The sequence below is a fragment of the Ictidomys tridecemlineatus genome, chromosome 6 (genome assembly GCF_052094955.1).
Source record: "Ictidomys tridecemlineatus isolate mIctTri1 chromosome 6, mIctTri1.hap1, whole genome shotgun sequence".
Taxonomy (NCBI): Eukaryota; Metazoa; Chordata; class Mammalia; order Rodentia; family Sciuridae; genus Ictidomys; species Ictidomys tridecemlineatus.
Window position 1 is genome coordinate 123,588,642 of NC_135482.1, and position 21,966 is coordinate 123,610,607.

The 21,966-nt window shown below is 38.1% G+C and overlaps 2 protein-coding genes across 6 annotated transcripts in view; one reads left to right on the forward strand and one right to left on the reverse strand.

Annotated features, from left to right (window-relative positions):
* Pspc1 (paraspeckle component 1) overlaps positions 1-21,966 on the forward strand; it is a 141,790-nt gene that overhangs the window by 118,100 nt on the left and 1,724 nt on the right. Inside the window, exon 15 of one of the 2 annotated variants that reach the window (XM_078015726.1) lies at positions 18,038-18,106. The exons of the other annotated variant lie outside the window; for it this stretch is intronic. The gene's annotated coding sequence lies outside the window, so the exon portion shown is untranslated. The remainder of the gene's footprint in view (positions 1-18,037; positions 18,107-21,966) is intronic. 2 annotated transcript variants of the gene reach the window in all.
* The window catches only part of Mphosph8 (M-phase phosphoprotein 8), a 52,563-nt gene that overhangs the window by 22,776 nt on the left and 7,821 nt on the right, over positions 1-21,966 (reverse strand). For all 4 annotated transcript variants that reach the window (XM_005338630.5, XM_078015724.1, XM_040281351.2 and 1 more), the window contains exon 2: positions 6,058-6,213. In XM_005338630.5, the coding sequence (XP_005338687.1) occupies positions 6,058-6,213 (156 nt within the window). The remainder of the gene's footprint in view (positions 1-6,057; positions 6,214-21,966) is intronic.

Genomic DNA, 21,966 nt, shown 5'->3' on the forward strand with positions numbered 1-21,966 from the left:
GAAATAGGAAATGTCAAATCCCTGGAGGCCCCATGTATATGACTTTAACTTCAAACTTCCCCAACATATAAGAAAGTAATTTTCACATTTTGTTATAAGCAGTTATAATCCAAAGACAAAAATTTTTAAATACTTCGAAATACAGAATGTTCTTAAATTTGCTGTTACATTTCACAGTTTTATATGGACTAAGCAAGCTGTACAGAAATCTTACTTCCCTGATTAATTGTTAAATGTTAAATATTTCCTATTAAATTATATTTTCCAATTCCAAAAATTTAAAAAGTAATTAAGAATAAGGTATTTGTATAGACACAAAGTGTTGTGAAAACTATTTTAAGTTCCCATTTCCCAAAACTGTCTTATCTTAAATAACTGGAGAATGGAAAGTAGGGGAAAAAAAGACACGTAAACTTAAAATGTTTTACGTATAGTGCCTAAGAAATGGATGCCACCAAGGTTAAAAAGATAGAGGGAACTGCTTAACATTTTTAAATCTCCAGCCTGGCTTAAATTTTTAAATCTCCCTGAATCATTCCATAAAAAACAAAGCAACTGGGCTGGGGTTGTGGTCTAATGATAGAGCACTTGCCTAGCATTTGTGAGGCACTGGGTTTGATTCTCAGCACTGCGTATAAATAAAAAAAATAAAATAAAGGTCCATCAACAATTTTATTTTTTTATTTTATTTTTTTAATATTTATTTTTTAGTTCTCGGCGGACACAACATCTTTGTTGTATGTGGTGCTGAGGATCGAACCCGGGCTGCACGCATGCCAGGCGAGCGCGCTACCGCTTGAGCCACATCCCCAGCCCCATCAACAATTTTTAAAAAATTAAAAAAAAAAAAAAAAAAAACAAGGCAACTACAATTGCAAAACAAAATCCCACAGACACCATTTATAACAAAATTAGGTGGTTGGGGTCAGAATTGTAGTTCAGTGGTATAGAATATACTGTGTTGGATAGACACACACACACACACACTCACAAATTAAGTGGTAAATTATCTCCAGAATATAAATAGGTAGGGACAAACTATTAAGAACTTTAAGATATACACAGTTATACATACCTATATAGGAGTAAGGGAAAACAGCAAACACTAGGAGATTGTGGTGTGAGAAATAACAGGTTCTTTGAGAAGAACACCTCACACAGGTGAATTATGCATAAGTGAATTATGCACTATGAACTCCTAAAAATAATCAGAGTCGCAGAAAAGGGAGGTGGGATTGGGGGTGTAGCTCAGCGGTAACGTACTTGCCTTGTACACATGAAGCCCTGGGCTCAATCCCCAGCTATGGTTTTTTTTAAGAAAAAAAAAGTAACCAGAGCAAGCTCACTCCCATCACTTGCACAAAGCCATAATGAGGAGAAACTGCTATGACTGGATTCCAGATAAAGCTGCACAGAAACAAAGAAAAGATCCAGAAATCAGCTGGGCATGGTGGTGCATGCCTGTAATCCAAGCAACATGAGAGGCTAAGGCAGAAGAATTTCAAGTTCAAAGCCAGCCTCAGCAACTTAGTGAGGACTGTCTCAAAACATAAAAAGGAATTGGGATGCAGCTCAGTTGTTAAGTGCCCCTGGGTTCAATCCATGGTACCAAAAAAAAAAGGAAAATTCAGAAGTCAGTGGTGGTGGGGTAGGGTGAAACAGAATCTTAAAAAACCCTTATAAAATAATGCCATATTTTTGAACCCTTCAATACATAATAAAGGCAGCTGCTCAGGAGCCATGGAACTAAAAAGAACCTATTTTCTTCTGCCTTCTAAAACTTGAGGAAAAGTCATTTCATATAAAAATAAATAGTACTAAATGATTTGGATAGACTATTTTGTTAAATTGTTAAGGAAAAAAGAAGACTAAGGAACACAGTCACAAGTCAGGCATGGTGGTAGTGTGATCCTTGTAATTCCAGCTACTTGGGAGGCTGAGTCAAGAGGTTCATTTGAGTCCAAGAATTTGAGCCAGCCTGCTTAACATGAGACTATCTCTTAAAAAAAAAAAAAAAAAAAAGAAAAAGAAAAGAAAGTTATGGGGCTGGGGCTTAGCTCAGTGGTAGAGCACTTGCCTTGCACATGAGAGGTACTGCGTTTGATCCTCAGTACCACATAAAAATAAATAAATAAAGATATTGTACCAACGTACCAACTAAAACTAAAAATATATATATATAAAAAAAGAAAGTTATAGAACTGGAGTTCAAAAACAACAAAATCCTAAAAACAACAAAAACATGCCAGAAGGCTTGGGATATATATAGCTCAGTGGTAGAACACTTTCTTAGCAAGTATGAGGCCCCAGGTTCAATTCCCAGTACAATAAAAAAGAAGAAAAAAAAAAAAAACGTGCCAGAAAGACATGCCTCTAAAACATTCAAACAAACAAACAAAAAACTCTGAAGCATCAGTCATTTGTAAGAGGAAGAAATCGGGATCAGATGTTGGAGAGCAATAGGTAGTACATATTTGTGGCACGCATGAACACAGATGAAGAGATATTGAATGATGCAATTTTTCTTTTACTGACTCAATTTCTACATTTACAATGAAAGAATAACAAAGTTTGTAAATGGCCAAATGATTCTGCTAAAGAGGGAAAAGCCCAGTGACCAGATGTATTTCTTGCCACATGCCCATTCACTTATAAGACCTCAATTATTAGGCCCAAGTGTCATACAGTAAATAATTGAATACTTTGGAAATGAAAGAGTTCACAGGCTGATAAAGAAAACAGATATTTCAGTCAGATAAATTAAAAATTCAGAATGTTATTAATGCCTGGAAGTTTCAATTATTTATAAAATAAAGATAGCTTTGGAAAAGAAACTTTCAAATAAAGAAGTATTTTCCTAAAATTAGGATATTCTTATCCTTTTTAAGCTCAAGAATGAGCTTCAAACACACTTGTCTATCAATAATTTAAAAATAAGAGGAGGTTGGGTGTGGTGGCTCCCACCTACAATCCCAGGAACTCAGGGTAGAGACAGGAGAATTCCAAGTTTGAGGCCAACCTGGGCAACTTTATGAGATCCTGTCACAAAATAAAAAAAATTTAAAAAAGGGTGGTGGGATATACTTCAATGGTAAAGCACCCCAAATCCTCCTCAGTACTAAAAAAAAGAAAGAAAGGAACCACAAGTTGGCTTTAACCAGAAGTTCAAAAAGTAATTAATGAATGAAAATTTAAACACCACCATATGTAAAGGGAGCATAAAGTTAATATTCCATATGACAAGACTACTTGGGAATTATTATTATTATTTTTTTACATTAAAAATATTTTTAGTGGTAGTTGGACACAAACCTTTATTTATTTAGCTTTATATGGTGCTCAGATCAAACCTAGTGTCTCACACATGCTACACTACTGCTCTACCACTGAGCGTTTCTTGAGAGTTTTAAAAGATTTCTTACAAAGACAGGGAAGAAATATATTATAGAAAGATTTTGAACAAAAGCCTAAATTTTGAGTTTTATATATAAAACCAACTGCTTAATAAAGCAGACATGTGGGTACATGTATACGCTTTAACAGAAAGAAACAGGGAAGGTAGGAGTAGTATCTATTCTAGAAAAATGAAATACAACATAAGGAAAAAATTGGGGGGAAATAACAATCTAATCTGAACTCATTTTTAAAGAGTTTCTGTTATAAAAATTATAAAACTGAGCATTTTGGTTGGTAATTTAAAAACTATACTATGGAGCTGGGGTTGTAGCTCAGTTGTAGAGCACTTATCTAGCACGTGAAGCACTGGGTTCAATCCTCAGTATGATATAACTAAGTAAATAAATAAATGAAGGTATTGTGTCCATCTACAACTAAAAAAAGTAAAAAATGTTTGGACATGCATTCACTTAAAAAAAATACTATTAAAAGTCCTGCCACCATAGCATAAATTTTAAAAATCGGCAATTCCACTCTTCTAACTGGATTTCAAGCTACAAGCCCAAACTAAAAGACAACCTAGCATAATGGTTAAGAGTGTAGTTGCCTAGTTCTATGAAAGTGGGTGAACTTGGGCTAGTTAACTTAGGTAAACTTCAGTTTCTAACCTGAATCCATACAGAATGCTAACCCAGTGTGTAGTACATATCTAAGTTACTGTTCAGCAAATACCAGTTGCTTCTGTTAGTACTATTATTACCATTAGCAAGCATTGCACATAATCAGAACTGGGTCCTAATGTAGCTTTGGCCATTCAAAAAAACACTACGTATTCTTTTTTTTTTTAAATATTTTTATGTGGTGCTGAGGATCGAACCCAGTGCCTCACGCATGCTAGTTGAGTGCTCCACCTCTGAGCCACAACCCCAGCCCTGCACTAGGTATTCTTAAAAATCTCTAACTGTAGGGAGAAAGGGAATCAATGTTCAGTCCTTACAATAAATTATAAGTGGGCTAGAGATGCTCAATGGTAGATCACTTGTCTACTGTGTGTAAAGGCAGTGAGTTCGATACCTAACACTAAAATAAAATAAATTATAGCCAGAATCAGCTGCCTATGTGAGAAATACGGTGTGCCTTCACTGTATTTGCTAATAAGTTTTTACTAATAATATCAAGTATTTACTAACAATAAGTTAGTTACTAACTAATATGTTCAAGAGTCCTTGCCAATATTCTAAGAAATGACTATATTTGGCAGGCAGGGCATGGTGGCACACAGGATCCTATAATCCTAATGACTGGGAGGCTGAGACAGGAAGACTGCTAGTTTGAGGCTGTTGTAGGAAACTCAGCAAGACTCTGTATCAAAATAAAAATTTTTAAAAGGCTAAGGATGTAGCTTAGTGGTAGACTGCTGCCTAGCATATAAGATAGAAGGAGGAAGGGATGTACAATTACTTCTTTTTTTAAAATATTTTTTTAGTTGTCAGTGGACTTTATTTACTTATATGTGGTGCTGAGAACCGAACATAGTGCCTCACACATGCCAGGCAAGTGCTCTAACACTGAGCCACAACCCCAGCCCAGGACAATTACTTCTAAGAAGAAAAAGAAAATTAATGGCAAAAATGAGAAGTTGAGTACAAATTGCTTCAATTTGTAAAGAGAAATTATAAATGAAATTTGTAAAAGGTTAATGAAAAAACCCATATAAGATTATACTAACTCAATTATTCATGGAATGACAGAATAAAGGATAAAACAACGAGGAAAATTAATACAGCAAAAATAACAAAATTTGTGCATGAGTTTAACATTATCCCACTTCAGTCCACCTTCTAATCTTTTTCCAAACTTCTAAGTACAGAAGTTTGACTCATCTGAGTTCGTCTAATTACTCTTGACTATCATCAGGAAGAGCTGCGTATAGCCAATGAAATAGTTAAATTATGATATGGCTTTGTTTTCTTCTCTTTTAGGTTACTCTTTCTTTTCTTTTCTTTTATCTTTTGAGGTGCTTGGAGACTGAACCCAGGGCCTTGATGCAAACACTCTTATCACTGAGTTACAGGTCTATCCCACTCTTAAAAGAAAATATTAACCAACATTCAAGTCTTCTATCTCTCCCAAAACTATATGTTGATGCCCGGTCCTCAGGGTGGTGCCACTGGAAGAAGGTGGGGGCCTAGTAGGAAGTCCTTATGTCACTGAGGGTATGCCCTCAAAAAGGACTGCAGACCCTGGTTTCTTCCTGATTCCTGGCTTATGAAGGCAAACAGATGGCACCTCCACATTTCCCACCTTTGCCATCCAACACTCCCACAGGAATGGTCTGTGTGATATTGAACTGGAACCTTCAGATCAGTAAACAAAAATCTTTTCTGTTTATTATAAGTTATTTATCTCTGGTACTTCATTATAGTGTTAGTTGACTAACACAATGACTAAACTAGTTTGTGAAATGCAATTTACAGATTGGTTACAGACAGAAAAGTACTGCAAAAATTACTGAAAGCAGTCTGTGATAATAAATTAACTATATGAAATTTACAATAAACTACTGCATATTTAATTACTAGTAAGATATTTTTATACAGTTAATGTCAGTAAAATTCATCATAAACTTAAATACAAAAAGCCAAAAGAGAAACATGATACCTGAATATCCTTCTTGACTGTTTTAGTTTTGTTTTCTGCAACTTTCTTCCTAAATTCAAGAAGAACTTCTTTACAGTCCTCCAAATGAATCTCAGGCTCCCATGTATCATCATCTGATGTATATCCCTTCCATCGAACTTTATAAAGGATTTTACCCTGTGATATAAATTAAAAGCAGGCAAACAAAGCATACCATTAGCTGATTACATTTCTAAAAACAATACAACTGCTCAGAATACATGAAAGAACTTGAAAACTACTTTCAAATAGAAGTTAACATCATATTATAAACTATATATATTCATCTCCTGAGGCAAATGGGTTAAGAAAGAATAATACTATTGATCTACTTTTTACAAACCAAAAACTAATTTTCTGATTATGCAAAAAAAGTCAATGTATAATATTGGAAAAGCAATGAAAAATAGGAAGAACCAAGTAAAAGTCACCCAAGGATAAAAATTTTATCTCATTTCTTTACTTACTGCATTATAGTGCTTTTTAAGATATTAAAAATATAATACTAAAATGGTTAATCTTGGTCAGGTGTGGTATGCACACCTATAATCCCAGCAGTTTAGGAGGCTAAGATAGGAAGATTGAGTCGGAAGCCACCCTCAACACCCTGTCTCTAAGTAAAAATACTAAATAGGGCTGGAGATGTGGCTCAGTGTTTGAGTGCCCCTGAGGTTCAATCCCCAGTATAGCCCCCGCCAAAAAAAGATTAATCTTGCTTTCACTCACATATCAATCTGTTTTTAAAATATTTTTTAAATTTTTTTTAAAATTTTTTAGTTTTCAGCGGACACAACATCTTTGTCTGTGGTGCTGAGGATTGAACCCGGGCCGCACGCATGCCAGGCGAGCGCACTACCGCTTGAGCCACATCCCCAGCCCCTTAAAATATTTTTGAAAGACATGATTTTTAGTGACTGAAGACTGTTTCATCACATAAATACAACAAAACTGTCCTTTTATAAACCAAGTACTAAAAAAAGATGAAACAAAAGCAAAGAACAAAATTAAAGAATATTCTTTCTACGGAAAAAAAAAAACCCAAGTATTGTTGTGATTGTTTCAAAATTTGTTTTTATATAAAAAGTTGTAACATCCTTGTATATTCCTGATAGGTTGATGAAATAAATCCCAACAGATCAATTAAGTTTAAAAAAAAAAAAAAAAAGCAAAACAAGTTGGGGATACAGGTGAAGTGGTAAAGTACTTTCCTAGCACGTGTGAGACCCTGGGTTTAACAGTCCCCCACCCAAAAAGAAAGAAAGATAGGAAAAAAATCCAAATTGGAAAGGAAAAAGTAAAACTCTCTGTATTCACAGATGATGATACTACATATAAAACGTCCCAAAAAGTTCCACAAGAAAGTTACTTGGAAAAAAAAAAAGCAAGTTACCTAAAAGAAGAAACAAATTCAAAAAACATGTAGAGTACAAAAGAACACAAATCATTTATCCACAATGAACCAATTCAAAAAGGAAATTAAGAAAGCAATTCCATTTTATACAATAGCATCTAAAGGAATACTTAGGAATAAATTTAAGCAAGGAGATTGAAGACTTCTGCACTAAAAATTACAAAGTACTGCTAAAAAACTAAAGATGGCCTAAAATAAGTAGAAAAGCATCCCGTATTATTAGGTAGAAAGACTTAATATTTTAAGATTATTACCACCTAAAGCAATCTACAGATTCAATGCAACCATTATCAAAATTCCTACTGCCTTGTTTGTAGAAATGGAAAAGCCAATTCTCAAATTTATATGGAACTGCAGGAATTCCTGAGCATCCAAAACAAAAGAAAAATAAATAAAATAAAGCAGATGCTTTGTACTTCCTCAAAATTAAATCTTTCTCCTATCAAAGGACATTAACAGGCTGGAATGTAGTTCAATGGTAAACAATTGCCTCGAATGTGTGAAACCCTAGATTCAGTCCCCAGTGCCCAATAGACAAAAAGACCAATAGAATGAAAAGATCCACAGGATGAGATAAGATATATATACAACTCTTTAATTTACAAGCCAGATAAAAAACGTAATTCAAAAAAATAGACAAAGGAAGGCTGGGCATGGTGGCACATGTCTATAATCTAAGCTACTGGGAAGGCTAAGGAAAGAGATCACAAGTTACAGGCCAGCCTCAGCACCTGAGACCCTGTATCAAAATAAAAAAATAAAAGGGCTGAGGGTGTAGCTCAGTTGTAAAACACCCTTGGGTTCAATCCCTAATACTGGACAGGGGGCAGAGGATAGCAAAGGACTAATAATTACTTCTCCAAAGATATACAAACCAGCAACAAGTAAAGACGTTCAACCTCATGAGTCCTTAGGGAAATGCAAATCATAACACAAAATGAGATACCATTCCACACCCAGAAAATTACTGAAACAACAACAGAAAATAACAAAATAACCAGTGTTGGAAAAGACACAGAGAAAATGGAAGCTCCAAACATGGGTGTTGAAAATGTAAAATAGTACAGTTACTGCAGAAAACAGTTCCTCACAAAGTTAAAGAGTCACCCTATGACTCAGCAACCTCACACAAAGGTATATACCCAAAAAAACTGACAGGGACTCAAACAGATATTTTACACCAGTGTTCACTACAGCATTATTCACAAAGCCAAAATAAGATGGAAGCAACTCAAGTGTCCATAAGTGAATAAATGGATTAAAAAAAGTGCAATACGGGCTGGGAATGCGGCTCAAGCGGTAGCGTGCTTGCCTGGCATGCGTGCGGCCCAGGTTCGATCCTCAGCACCACATACAGACAAAGATGTCGTGTCCGCCAAATACTAAAAAAATAAAGTAAAATATTAAAAAAAAAATGCAATACATAGTCGGGCGCTGTAATCCCAGCAGCACTGGAGGCCTGAGACAGGAGGATCTAAAAGTTCAAAGCCAACCTCAGCCTCTGTAAGGCACTATGCAACTCAGTGAGACCTTGTCTCTAAATAAAATGCAAAACAGGGCTGGGGATTTTGATCAGTGGTTGAGTGCCCCTGAGTTTAATCTCCGGTGCCCCTGCCCCCGCTCCAAAAAAAAAAAAACCCTAAAAAAATGCAATACAGGAAGAAGGAAGATGGCGGTGAAGGGAGTGCATCACCCCCATGTACCGCGTCACTGTGCAGGAGAATGACGAGTTAGAACAGCTAAAAGCTATCTTGTTAGGAATTTCCAGCAAAATTGGGGTGCTCCAAAACCTAGAGGAAGGATTTTCATCACACGAGGATCAATTACGGGGGCTCAAACGTGAGCGATTTGTCCGCACGGAGGGTCACGCTGCTTATTCAGCAAATCGCCCCGCAGCTAGAGTCTGCGGTGTGCGCTGAGAAACGCAAAGATTACAGTGCTGCAGATTCTGTGGGATCCTGCCAGCTGTGCAATCACTGTACTCAGTGCTGAATTCTGGGTTTGAGACGGGGGAAGGAAGGAAGCGGTCCAATTCAGTTCTCCACACCGGTCAGACCACAGAGGAAGCCAGCGGCCACCATCTTGGAGAGCTGACGTCACCATCCCTGTTTTCGACTGATCGCAGCTCACTCAGCTATAGAACAGGTAATTTCAGGCTGCCATTCGCCTGCGTCTTGCAGACAAATTACTCAGGCTCAGTGCTGAAGAACCCGTGGAAACTGCTTCTTGGAGCCTGCTCCTATCAGAACATACACCGACCCTGGAGCGGCCAAATTCCGGCTCCTGGAACTGCTCTGGCCCAGGGCTAAAGAATCCACAGAAACTGCTTCTCGGTCGGGGTCCTGCTGAATAATGTGGAGGTAAATACCAACCGAGCCTTCATAGGCAGTGGCAACAGGATTGAGATGGGGCTTGTGAGGGTCGGTCAGGACTCACCCATTGCTTTGGTCACCCGGCAAAGGGAACGAAATGCTGCCATTTGCATGGGATACCAACATGGCAGAGATCTGAGGTCATCAGAAAGCGGCGGAGGAGATAACTTCATTGATACCAGCGGCGACAGAAACAGTTGGTCTCCTGGTAAAGAAAGTGAGTCACATACACCAGAGTCTCTCTCACTTTGTCATCAAGCCAGAGGGGCAGAGCAGAGCCGCCGCCTGCTCGCGCAAGGTAGGCAGACCTGCGACTGACCGGCGGAACAGGCCCAGCGGCCTGGCGACGTGGTAGACACGTCACTCCAATTGGAGTAGGGGCAGAGCAGAGCCTTGGCCCGCGCCCGGAACAGGCTCAGCGACCTGCTGGCATGGTACTCCCGACACCCCAATTGGAGTAGGGGCAGAGCAGAGCCACCACCCGCGCCCGCAGGTACGCCAGTCTGTGACAACCAGCAGAACAGGGCCAGCGGCCTGCTGGCGCGGCAGACACATCACCCCATTTGAAGTAAGGGCAGAGCAGAGCCGCCACCCGTGCTCGCAAGGTAGGCAGACCTGCGACTGACCTGAGGAACAGGCCCAGCAGCCCGCCAGCGTGGTAGTCACGTCACCCCAATTGGAGTAGGGGCAGAGCAGAGCCGCCTCCCGCGCCCAGAACAGGCCCAGTGACCCACCGGCGTGGTAGACATGTCACCCCAATTGGAGTAGGGGCAGAGCAGAGCTGCCTCCCGCACCCAGAACAGGCCCAGCGACCCACCGGAGTGGTAGACACATCACCCCAATTGGAGTAAGGGCAGAGCAGAGCCTCTGCCCGTGCCTGCAAGGTAGACAGACCTGCGACCGACCGGCAGAACAGGCCCAGGGGTCCGCAGGCGTGGTAGACACGTCACACCAATTGGAGGAGGGGCAGAGCAGAGCCGCTGCCCGCGCCTACAAGGTAGGCAGACCTGCGACTGACCAGCAGAACAGACCCAGCGGCCCGTCAGCCTGGTAGACAGATCACCCCAACTGGAGGAGGAGCACAGCCGCCACCCGCCCCCGCAAGGGAGACTTTTCACTATACAAGAGCAATATAAATATATAGGGGGAAAATTTCAAAAACACAACAGTTTCACCAAGCAGAAAGAAACGCGAGCAGTATGAAAAGACAAGGAAAGAAAGGAACACAAGCAATGCAGGTCAACTCAACTTTAGAAGAGGTAATAGCTGCAGCAGATGGAATGTCAGATAAAGAATTCAGGATATACATGCTTCAGATGATCTGGATTCTCAAGGAAGCCATTAGACAGCAAAATAAGACAATGAAAGATCACTTTGACAATGAATTACATAAACAAATCCAAGAAGCAAAAGATCAACTATACAGGGAGATAGAGGTAATAAAAAACAAACAAACAGAAATCCTAGAAATGCAGGAAGCAATAAACCAACTTAAAAACTCAATTGAGAATACTACCAGCAGAGTAGAACACTTAGAAGATAGAACATCAGACAATGAAGACAAAGTATTTCAACTTGAAAAGAACATAGACAGCTCAGCAAGACTGTTAAGAAACCATGAGCAGAACATCCAAGAAATGTAGGATAACAAAAAGAGACCAAACTTAAGAGTCATTGGGATACAGGAAGGTATACAGGTCCAAACCAAAGGAATGAGCAATCTATTGAACGAAATAGTACGAGAAAATTTCCCAGACTTGAAGAATAAGACAGAATCCCAAATCCTAGAAGCCTACAGGACGCCGAATGTGCAAAATCATAAGAGATCCACACCTAGACACATTATAATGAAGATGCCCAACATACAGAATAAGGAGAGAATTTTAAAAGCTACAAGAGAAGGGAAGCAGATTACATTTAGGGGTAAACCAATCAGGATAACAGCTGATCTTTCAACACAGACTCTGAAAGCTAGAAGATCCTGGAATAACATATTTCAAACACTGAAAGAAAATGGGTTCCAACCAAGAATCGTGTATCCGGCGAAATTAAGCTTCAGGATGGAAGATGAAATTGAAACCTTCCACGATAAACAAAAGTTAAAAGAATTTGCAGCTAGAAAACCATCTCTTCAAAACATCCTCGGCAAAACATTACAAGAGGAGGAAACGGAAAATAACAATGAAAACCAACAGTGGGAGGTAAGACACTAAAGGAGGGGAAAATAATCAAAGAGGAAAACAAACCATGTTTAGTAACATAAATAAACAAATATGGCTGGAAAAACAACCCATATCTCAATAATAACCCTAAATGTTAATGGATTCAACTCACCAATTAAGAGACACAGGCTAGTAGAATGGATCACAAAACAAGACCCAATTATATGCTGCCTACAGGAGACGCATTTGATAGGAAAAGACATACATAGAATGAAGGTGAAAGGTTGGGAAAAATCATATCACTCATATGGACTTTGGAAACAAGCAGGAGTGTCCATACTCATATCTAATAAAATAGATTTCAAGCCAAAGTTAATCAAAAGGGATAAAGAGGGACACTACATACTGCTCAAGGGAACCATACACCAACAAGACATAAATATATATGCCCCAAACAATGGTGCAGCTATGTTCATCAAGCAAACTCTTCTCAAGTTCAAGAGTCTAATAAACCACCATACAATAATCATGGGAGACTTCAACACACCTCTCTCACCACTGGACAGATCTTCCAAACAAAAGTTGAATAAGGAAACTATAGAACTCAATAACACAATTAATAACCTAGACTTAATTGACATATATAGAATATACCACCCAACATCAAGCAGTTGCACTTTTTTTCTCAGCAGCACATGGATCCTTCTCAAAAATAGATCATATACTATGTCACAGGGCAACTCTTGGACAATATAAAGGAGCAGAGATAATACCATGCATCTTATCTGATCACAATGGAATGAAACTGAAAATCAACGATAAGAGAAGGAAGGAAAAATCATGCATCACTTGGAGAATGAACAATAGGTTACTGAATAATCAATGGGTTATAGAAGACATCAAGGAGGAAATTTAAAAATTCTTAGAGATAAATGAAAACACAGACACAACATATCGGAATCTATGGGACACATTGAAAGCAGTTCTAAGAGGAAAATTCATTGCTTGGAGTTCATTCCTTAAAAAAAGAAAAAACCAACAAATAAATGATCTCATACTTCATCTCAAAATCCTAGAAAAAGAAGAGCAAAACAACTGCAAAAGAAGTAAAGGCAAGAAGTAATTAAAATCAGGGCTGAAATTAATGAAATCAAAACAAAAGAAACAATTGAAAAAATTGACAAAACTAAAAGTTGGTTCTTTGAAAAAATAAATAAAATCGACAGACCCTTAGCCATGCTAACGAAGAGAAGAAGAGAGGGAACTCAAATTACTAGCATACGGGATGAAAAAGGCAATATCACAACAGACACTTCAGAAATACAGAAGATAATCAGAAATTATTTTGAATCCTTATACTCCAATAAAATAGAAGATAGTGAAGGCATCAAGAAACTTCTTAAGTAATATGATCTGCTCAGATTGAGTCAGGAGGATATAGACAACCTAAACAGACCAATTTCAATTGAGGAAATAGAAGAAACCATCAAAAGACTACCAACTAAGAAAAGCCCAGGACCGGATACACAGCAGAGTTTTACAAAACCTTTCAAGAGGAACTAATACCAATACTTTTCAAACTATTTCAGGAAATAGAAAAAGAAGGAGAACTTCCAAATTCATTCTACGAGGCCAACATCACCCTGATTCCTAAACCAGACAAAGACATTTCAAAGAAAGAAAACTACAGACCAATACCTCTAATGAACCTAGATGCAAAAATCCTCAATAAAATTCTGGCGAATCGGATTCAAAAACATATCAAAAAAATTGTGCACCATGATCAAGTAGGATTCATCCCTGGGATGCAAGGCTGGTTCAATATACGGAAATCAATAAATGTGATTCACCACATCAATAGACTTAAAAATAAGAACCATATGATCATCTCGATAGATGCAGAAAAAGTATTCGACAAAGTACAGCATCCCTTTATGTTCAAAACTCTAGAAAAACTAGGGATAACAGGAACATACCTCAACATTGTAAAAGCAATTTATGCTAAGCCTCAGGCTAGCATCATTCTGAATGGAGAAAAATTGAAGGCATTCCCTCTAAAATCTGCAACAAGACAGGGATGCCCTCTCTCAACACTTCTGTTCAACATAGTTCTTGAAACACTGGCCAGAGCAATTAGACAGACAAAAGAAATTAAAGGCATAAAAATAGGAAAAGAAGAACTTAAATTATCACTATTTGCAGCTGACATGATTCTATACCTAGCAGACCCAAAAGGGTCTACAAAGAAACTATTAGAGCTAATAAATGAATTCAGCAAAGTGGCAGGTTATAAAATCAACACGCATAAATCAAAGGCATTCCTGTTTATCATAGACAAATCCTCTGAAATGGAAATGAGGACAACCACTCCATTCACAATATCCTCAAAAAAAATAAAATACTTGGGAATCAACCTAACAAAAAAGGTGAAAGACTTATACAATGAAAACTACAGAACCCTAAAGAGAGAAACAGAAAATCTTAGAAGATGGAAAAATATACCCTGTTCATGGATAGGCAGAACTAACATCATCAAAATGACGATATTACCAGAAGTTCTCTATAGGTTTAATGCAATGCCTATCAAAATCCCAAGGGCATTTCTTGTAGAAATAGAGAAAGCAATCATGAAATTCATATGGAAAAATAAAAGACCCAGAATAGCAAAAACAATGCTAAGCAGGAAGTGTGAATCAGGTGGTATAGCGATACCAGACTTCAAACTATACTACAGAGCAATAGTAACAAAAACAGCATGGTACTGGTACCAAAACAGGCGGGTGGACCAATGGTACAGAATAGAGGACACAGAAACCAATCCACAAAACTACAACTATCTTATATTTGATAAAGGGGCTAAAAGCATGCAATGGAGGAAGGATAGCATCTTCAACAAATGGTGTTGGGAAAACTGAAAATCCATATGCAACAAAATGAAACTGAATCCCTTTCTCTTGCCATGCACAAAAGTTAACTCAAAATGGATCAAGGAGTTTGATATCAAATCAGAGACACGGCGTCTGATAGAAGAAAAAGTTGGCTACGATCTACATACTGTGGGGTCGGGCTCCAAATTCTTCAATGGGACATCCATAGCACAAGAGTTAATAACTAGAATCAACAAATGGGACTTACTCAAACTAAAAAGTTTTTTCTCAGCAAAAGAAACAACAAGAGAGGTAAATAGGAAGCCTACAAACTGGAAACAAATCTTTACTCCTCACACTTCAGATAGAGCCCTAATATACAGGGTATACAAAGAACTCAAAAAATTAGACAATAAGATAACAAATAACCCAATCAACAAATGGGCCAACGACCTGAACAGACACTTCTCAGAGGAAGACATACAATCAATCAACAAGTACATGAAAAAATGCTCACCATCTCTAGCAGTCAGAGAAATGCAAATCAAAACCAGCCTAAGATATCATCTCACTTCAGTAAGATTGGCAGCCATTATGAAGTCAAACAACAAGTGCTGGCGAGGATGTGGGGAAAAGGGTACACTTGTACATTGTAGGTGGGACTGCAAATTGGTGCAGCCAATTTGGAAAGCAGTTTGGAGATTTCTGGGAAAGCTGGGAATGGAACCACCATTTGACCCAGCTATTCCCCTTCTCAGACTATTCCCTAAAGACCTTAAAAGAGCGTACTACAGGGATACTGCTACATCGATGTTCATAGCAGCACAATTCACAATAGTAAGACTGTGGAAGCAACCTAGATGCCCTTCAATAGACGAATGGATAAAAAAAAATGTGGCATTTATACATAACGGAGTATTACTCTGCATTAAAAAATGACAAAACCATAGAATTTGGAGGGAAATGGATGGCATTAGAGCAGATTATGCTAAGTGAAGCTAGCCAATCCCTAAAAAACAAATGCCAAATGTCTTCTTTGATATAAGGAGAGTAACTAAGAACAGAGTAGGGACGAAGAGCATGAGAAGAAGATTAACATTAAACAGGGATGAGAGGTGGGAGGGAAAGGGAGAGAGAAGGGAAACTGCATGGAAATGGAAGGAGACCCTCAGGGTTATACAAAATTCCATACAAGAGGAAGTGAGGGGAAAGAGAAAAATAATACAAGGGGGAGAAATGAATTACAGTAGAGAGAGAAGAGGGGAGGGGGGATAGTAGAGGATAGGAAAGGCAGCAGAATACAACAGACACGAGTATGGCAATATGTAAATCAATGGAAGTGTAATTGATGTGATTCTGCAATCTGTATATGGGGTAAAAATGGGAGTTCATAACCCACTTGAATCAACGTGTGAAATATGATATATCAAGAACTATGTAATGTTTTGAACAACCAACAATAAAAAAATTTTTTAAAAAATGCAATACATACAATGGAATATTATTCAGTCTTAAAATGTAAGGAAATCCTGTTATATACTACAACATAAATGAACCTTGAAAATATGCTAAGTGAACTAAGCATAAGCTAGATACAAGAAGACAAATATTTATTATTTCACACATGAAGTACCTACAATAGGCAAATTCACTAAGAAAGAAAGTAGAGGTTACTGGAGAATAGGGGAAGGGAGGAGAAAGAATGGGAAGTTACTGTTTAATGGTAAGAGTCTCTAGGATAATGGGTGTCTGGGCTTGGGAAATAAAGGTGATGGTTACACAACACAGGGAATGTAATTAATGTCACTGAATTGTATACTTAAAAGTGTCTAAATGGCTAATTTTGTGATATAACCACAATTTTTAAAAAAGACCTTTATTTACCTGTTGTATCTTTTGCCCATTTTTCTTGCTCATTTTTAAGAATTTCTTTTTTCTTTTTTTATGCATTAAAGATTGAACTTAGGAGTCTTTTATCACTTAACCACATCCCCAGTCCTTTTAATTTTTTGAGAAAGGTTCTTGCTAAGTTGCTGAAGGGCTCACTAAATTGTTCAGGCTGGTCTTCAACTTGCAAAAATCATTCTGCCTCAGCCTCCTGAGTTGCTGGGGTTACAGGTATGCATGATGAGAATTTCTTTCTAATACTTCATGGTTATTAAATCTTTGTCATATTCCAAATGTTTGCTTCTCCAGATTCTGGTGTATCTTTTCTGCTCAATTCGCAATCTCACTGAGAAGCAAGAACATACAACACAGTTGTCCAAATGAACTGCAGAACACCATATAGCATATATTTAACAGGAGCCTGTTTTTATTCATACTACCATTAAAGCAATAAACTTCACAAGCTGGATATGGCAGCACACATCTATAGTCCTAGCTATTCAGAAAGCCAAGGCAGGAAGATCCCTTGAGTCCAGAAGTTCAAGACCAGCCTGGACAACACAGTTAAGACACTATCTCAAAAATAAATAACTAAATAGGGATAGTAGGGGATAGGAAAGGTAGCAGAATACAACAGTCACTAATATGCCATTATGTAAAAATGTGAGTATGTAACAGAAGTGAGTCTGCATTATGTATTTGGGGAGTTCAAAACCCAATTGAGTCAAATGTATGAAAGATGATATATCATGAGCTCTGTAATGTTTTGAACAATCAATAAAAAAAATGGAAAAAACAAACAAACAAATAACTAAATAACGTTCCAAGCTGACTGCCAAGAACTGATGACATTAAGAGGAAGAGAGAAGGCTGGGAGGATAGGGAGATGGACCCCTGGGTAACTTCTAGGGCAGTAGAACACAAAGGGCACCTGCAGTTATTTGCTAAGAAACTTACAAAAAACTTATTTTTATTATTATTATTTTTTTTAAAGAGAGAGTGAGAGAGGAGAGAGAGACAGAGAGAATTTTTTTTTTTAATATTTATTTTTCAGTTCTCGGCGGACACAACATCTTTGTTGGTATGTGGTGCTGAGGATCGAACCCGGGTCGCACGCATACCAGGCGAGCGCGCTACCGCTTGAGCCACATCCCCAGCCCCCAAAAAACTTATTTTTAAATCAGGACATTTGAGGAAGTCCATGCCTCTTTATTCTTTTTTTTTTTTTTAATTGAGAGAATTTTTTTAATATTTATTTTTCAGTTCTCGGCGGACATACATCTTTGTTTGTATGTGGTGCTAAGGGTCGAACCCGGGCCTCACGCATGCCAGGTGAGCGCGCTACCGCTTGAGCCACATCCCCAGCCCCAGTCCATGACTCTTCAAAGAAAGAAAAATGCCTGATTAATATTTTGATTATACTAAAGGCTGCATGAATACCTCATGGACACAGAATGCCTTACCCAGGGTTGGGCAGGGGGGTAACTTCTTAAACTTACAATTCTATATAAACTATTAGACAACAGCTGCTCTTGAGTACCTCTTTTTGGGAGATCTGCTTTCTATTACTCTAATAAATCCTGTTACTTTGCTCTCCCCTTTGTGGATTTTATTCTTCAAATTCATGAGACAAAGAACCCAACTCCATGCTCTGTGCTACCCTGATATGTCACTTTACCTTTCAGTCTTTTGGGGGAGCAGATATTGGGGACTGAACTCAGGGGCACTTGACCACTGAGCCACAAAACCAGCCCCATTTTGTATTTTATTTAGAGACAGGGTCTCACTGAATTGCTTAGCACCTTGACTTTGCTGAGGCTGGCTTTAAACTCATGATCCTCCTGCCTCAGCCTCCTGAATTGCTAGGATTACAGGTAGGCGTCCAGTTCAGTCATTGTTTTAGTCAGTTTTTTTGCTGCTGTGACTAAAGAACCAGACCAGAGCAACTGTAGAGGAGAAAAAGTATATTTGGGGGCTCATGGTTTCAGAGGTTTCAATCCACAGCAGCAGGCTCCATTCCTTGGAGCTCAAAGTGAGGCAGAACAACATGATGGAAGAGTATGGTGGAAGGAGGAGGCTCACATGATGAAAGCAAGGAGACACCTATACTTGCCAAATACAAATATATAGTACCAAAGCCACCAAATCTATAGAACCTTCCTCCTCCAGCCACATCCCACCTGCCTTCAAGTACCACTCAATGCCCATCAGGGAATTAATTCACTGATTCAATTAAGGTTCTTATAACCCAATCATTTTTCCTCTAAACCTTCTTGCATTGTCTCACAAATGAGCTTTTGGGGGACACCTCGAATGCAACCCATAACAGTCACACTCACTCCTTCAATCATTCTGTCACCTGTGGAACATCAATAATGTTTTATAATTTAGCAACAATAACTAAGTGGGGGGAGAACAATGTTACATCAGATGAGAATGTAAGAGCATTTATGAAGGTTAAAATTGAAGAACTAAAACAGATTAGACAGTATTTTTGTTTAAGAAACTTAAATTATAAGGGAATGGGGAAGAAAAGTAATATTAGTAGTATGAAATACTGCCTAAAAGAAAGCAATATGGAAGAAGTATATTGTTATTGTAGAGTATAGAAATATGCTAATTTACCAATAACAGGTCACAGGAATGTATGATATTGTTTGCGTGTATGTGAGTAAAAATTCTGGCACTGGGGATGTAGCTCACACTTGCATAGCATGTGCAAGGTCCTGGATTTTATCCCCAGCAAAATAAAATAAAATAAAATGCAAATTTGTCATTCAATGTAGTTTTTAAAAACAATACTTAATATCAAGTGGGCCAGAAAAAATAAAGCAAATATGATAAATTATTTTTAATCTTTATTTATTTTTATGTGGTGCTGAAAAATTAGTGCCTTATGCATGCTAGGCAAATGTTCTACCACTGAGTCACCCACAACCCCAGTCCTGATATATTATTAATAACTGGGAAATCTGGGTGAAGATATATAAGAGATCCTATATAATTCTTACAATTTTTCTGATAATTAAAATAAAGTAGCCAAAAAACTAGTAAACTTTACTATGAATACAGTCATAAATGTAATGCTTAAGCCTGGCACATTGGGGCATGCCCAGCTACTCTGTTAAGTGGAAGGAGGAGGATCACTTGAGTTTAGTAGTTTAAGGCCACCGTGGGCAACACTGCAAAACCCCATCTCAAAAAAAAAAAAAAAAAAAAAAGGAAGAAAGGAAGGTCTGGGGATGTAGCTCTCAGTGGTGGACCACTTGCCCAGCATACATAAGGCCCTAGGTTCCCAGCACAGAAGGATGGAAAGAAGAAATGAAAAGGAAAGAAGGAAGGGAATCTCAACCAGGCTTGGTGGCACATGCCTATAACCCAGCTACCTCAGTAAGATTCCAAGTTTGGACAACTTAGTAAGACCCTGTCTCAAAATAAAAATAAAAAGGCCTGGGGAGAGCTGGGGCTGTGGCTCAGCGGTAAAGCATGTATCTCACATGTGTAAGGCCTTAGGCTTCATCCTCAGCACCACATAAATAAAATAAAAAGGTGCTGTGTCTACCTACAACTAAAAAAAAAAAAATATTAAAAAAAAAAGGCCTGGGGATATAGAACAATGCTAGAGCAGTAGAGCATGTGCCTAGGGTGGGCAAGGCCCTCAGTTCACTCCTCAGTAGTGGGGAGAAAAAAGTTTGAATAAATTTCAAAGAGTATAACATAGAGAATTCTCTGACCAAAATTCAAGTAAACTGAAATTAATCTTAAAAGATAAACAGAAGTTGGGTTGGGGTGGTAGCTCAGTGGTGGATTGCTTGCCTAGGTATGTGAGGCACTGGGTTCAATCCTCAACACCACATATAAATAAATAAAATAAAGGTTTTGTGTCCATCTATCAAAAAAAAAATATATATATGAAAATAAACAGAAGCGAGGAGTGGTGGCGCACACTCAGTAGCCAGGAAAATGGTAAGCTGGAGGCCAGTATCAAAAACTTAGCAAGATCCTGCCTCAAAATAAACAATAGAAAGGGCTGGAGATGTGATGCAGAGGTAGAAAGCCCCTGGGTTCAATTCCCAGAATGGAAAAAAAGCAAAATGATATGAGGTAGATATAGCAGAACACACCTGTATAATCCCAGTTACTCCACAGGCTGGGGAAGGAGGACAGAGAATTTTAGGCCAGCCTGAGCAACACAAGAATACTTTCTCAAACAACTAAAAATAAATTTTTAAAAAGTTATAAAGACTTCTATCTAGAAAGGTATAAGATTATTGAAAGAAACTGACCTTAAATATATCGAGATTCAATGCAAATCCTAATAAAAATCCCAAAAGTTTTTAACACATGTATTAATCCATTTTTCATCCCTGTAACCAATACCTGACAAGAATAACTTAAAAAATAAAAAGTTTATTTGGGGATCATGGATTCAGTCCATGGTTAGCTGATTCTATCACTCTGGGACTGTGATGAGGCAAAACATTTTGGAGCAAGAGTAGATCAGAGGAAAGCTGCCTCATCTCAAGGCAACCAGGAAGCAGAGGAAGGTGGGGAATGGGTTTCAGAGAAGATAAACCCTTCTAAGGATGCTCCCTGAAACCTACTTCCTCCAGCTACATCCTACCTGCCTACAGTTATCACCCAGTCAGTCCATAAAATTATTAATCCAGATAATGGACTAAATGGATTAATCCACTGATCAGCTCACAGGTCTCATAATCATTTCACCTCCTGCCTCAGCATGGGAACATTTGGCAGATCCCTCATATTCAAACCACAACACCCTGGAAGGAAACTGACATGTTTACCCTACAACTTCCAAGGCATTATTAAAAATCAACAATAAGGACTTCCTCATAAAACCTGACCCCTGTATTATACTATGTAGAATATCATTTCTAAGTTAAGTATAAAAACAAAATGTGAAAGGCAAAATAGAGCTCCTAGAAAAGAAAACCATAGGGCTGGGGATGTGGCTTAAGCGGTAGTGCGCTCGCCTGGCATGCGTGTGGCCCGGGTTCGGTCCTCAGCACCATATACCAACAATGATGTTGTGTCCGCCGAGAACTAAATAAAATAAATATTAAAAATTCAAAAAAAAAAAAAAGAAAACAATAGAAAATATGTAGGATACAGAAAGATTTCTCAATAAGACACAAAAGTACTCAACATCAAGCCTTAAGATTAAATAT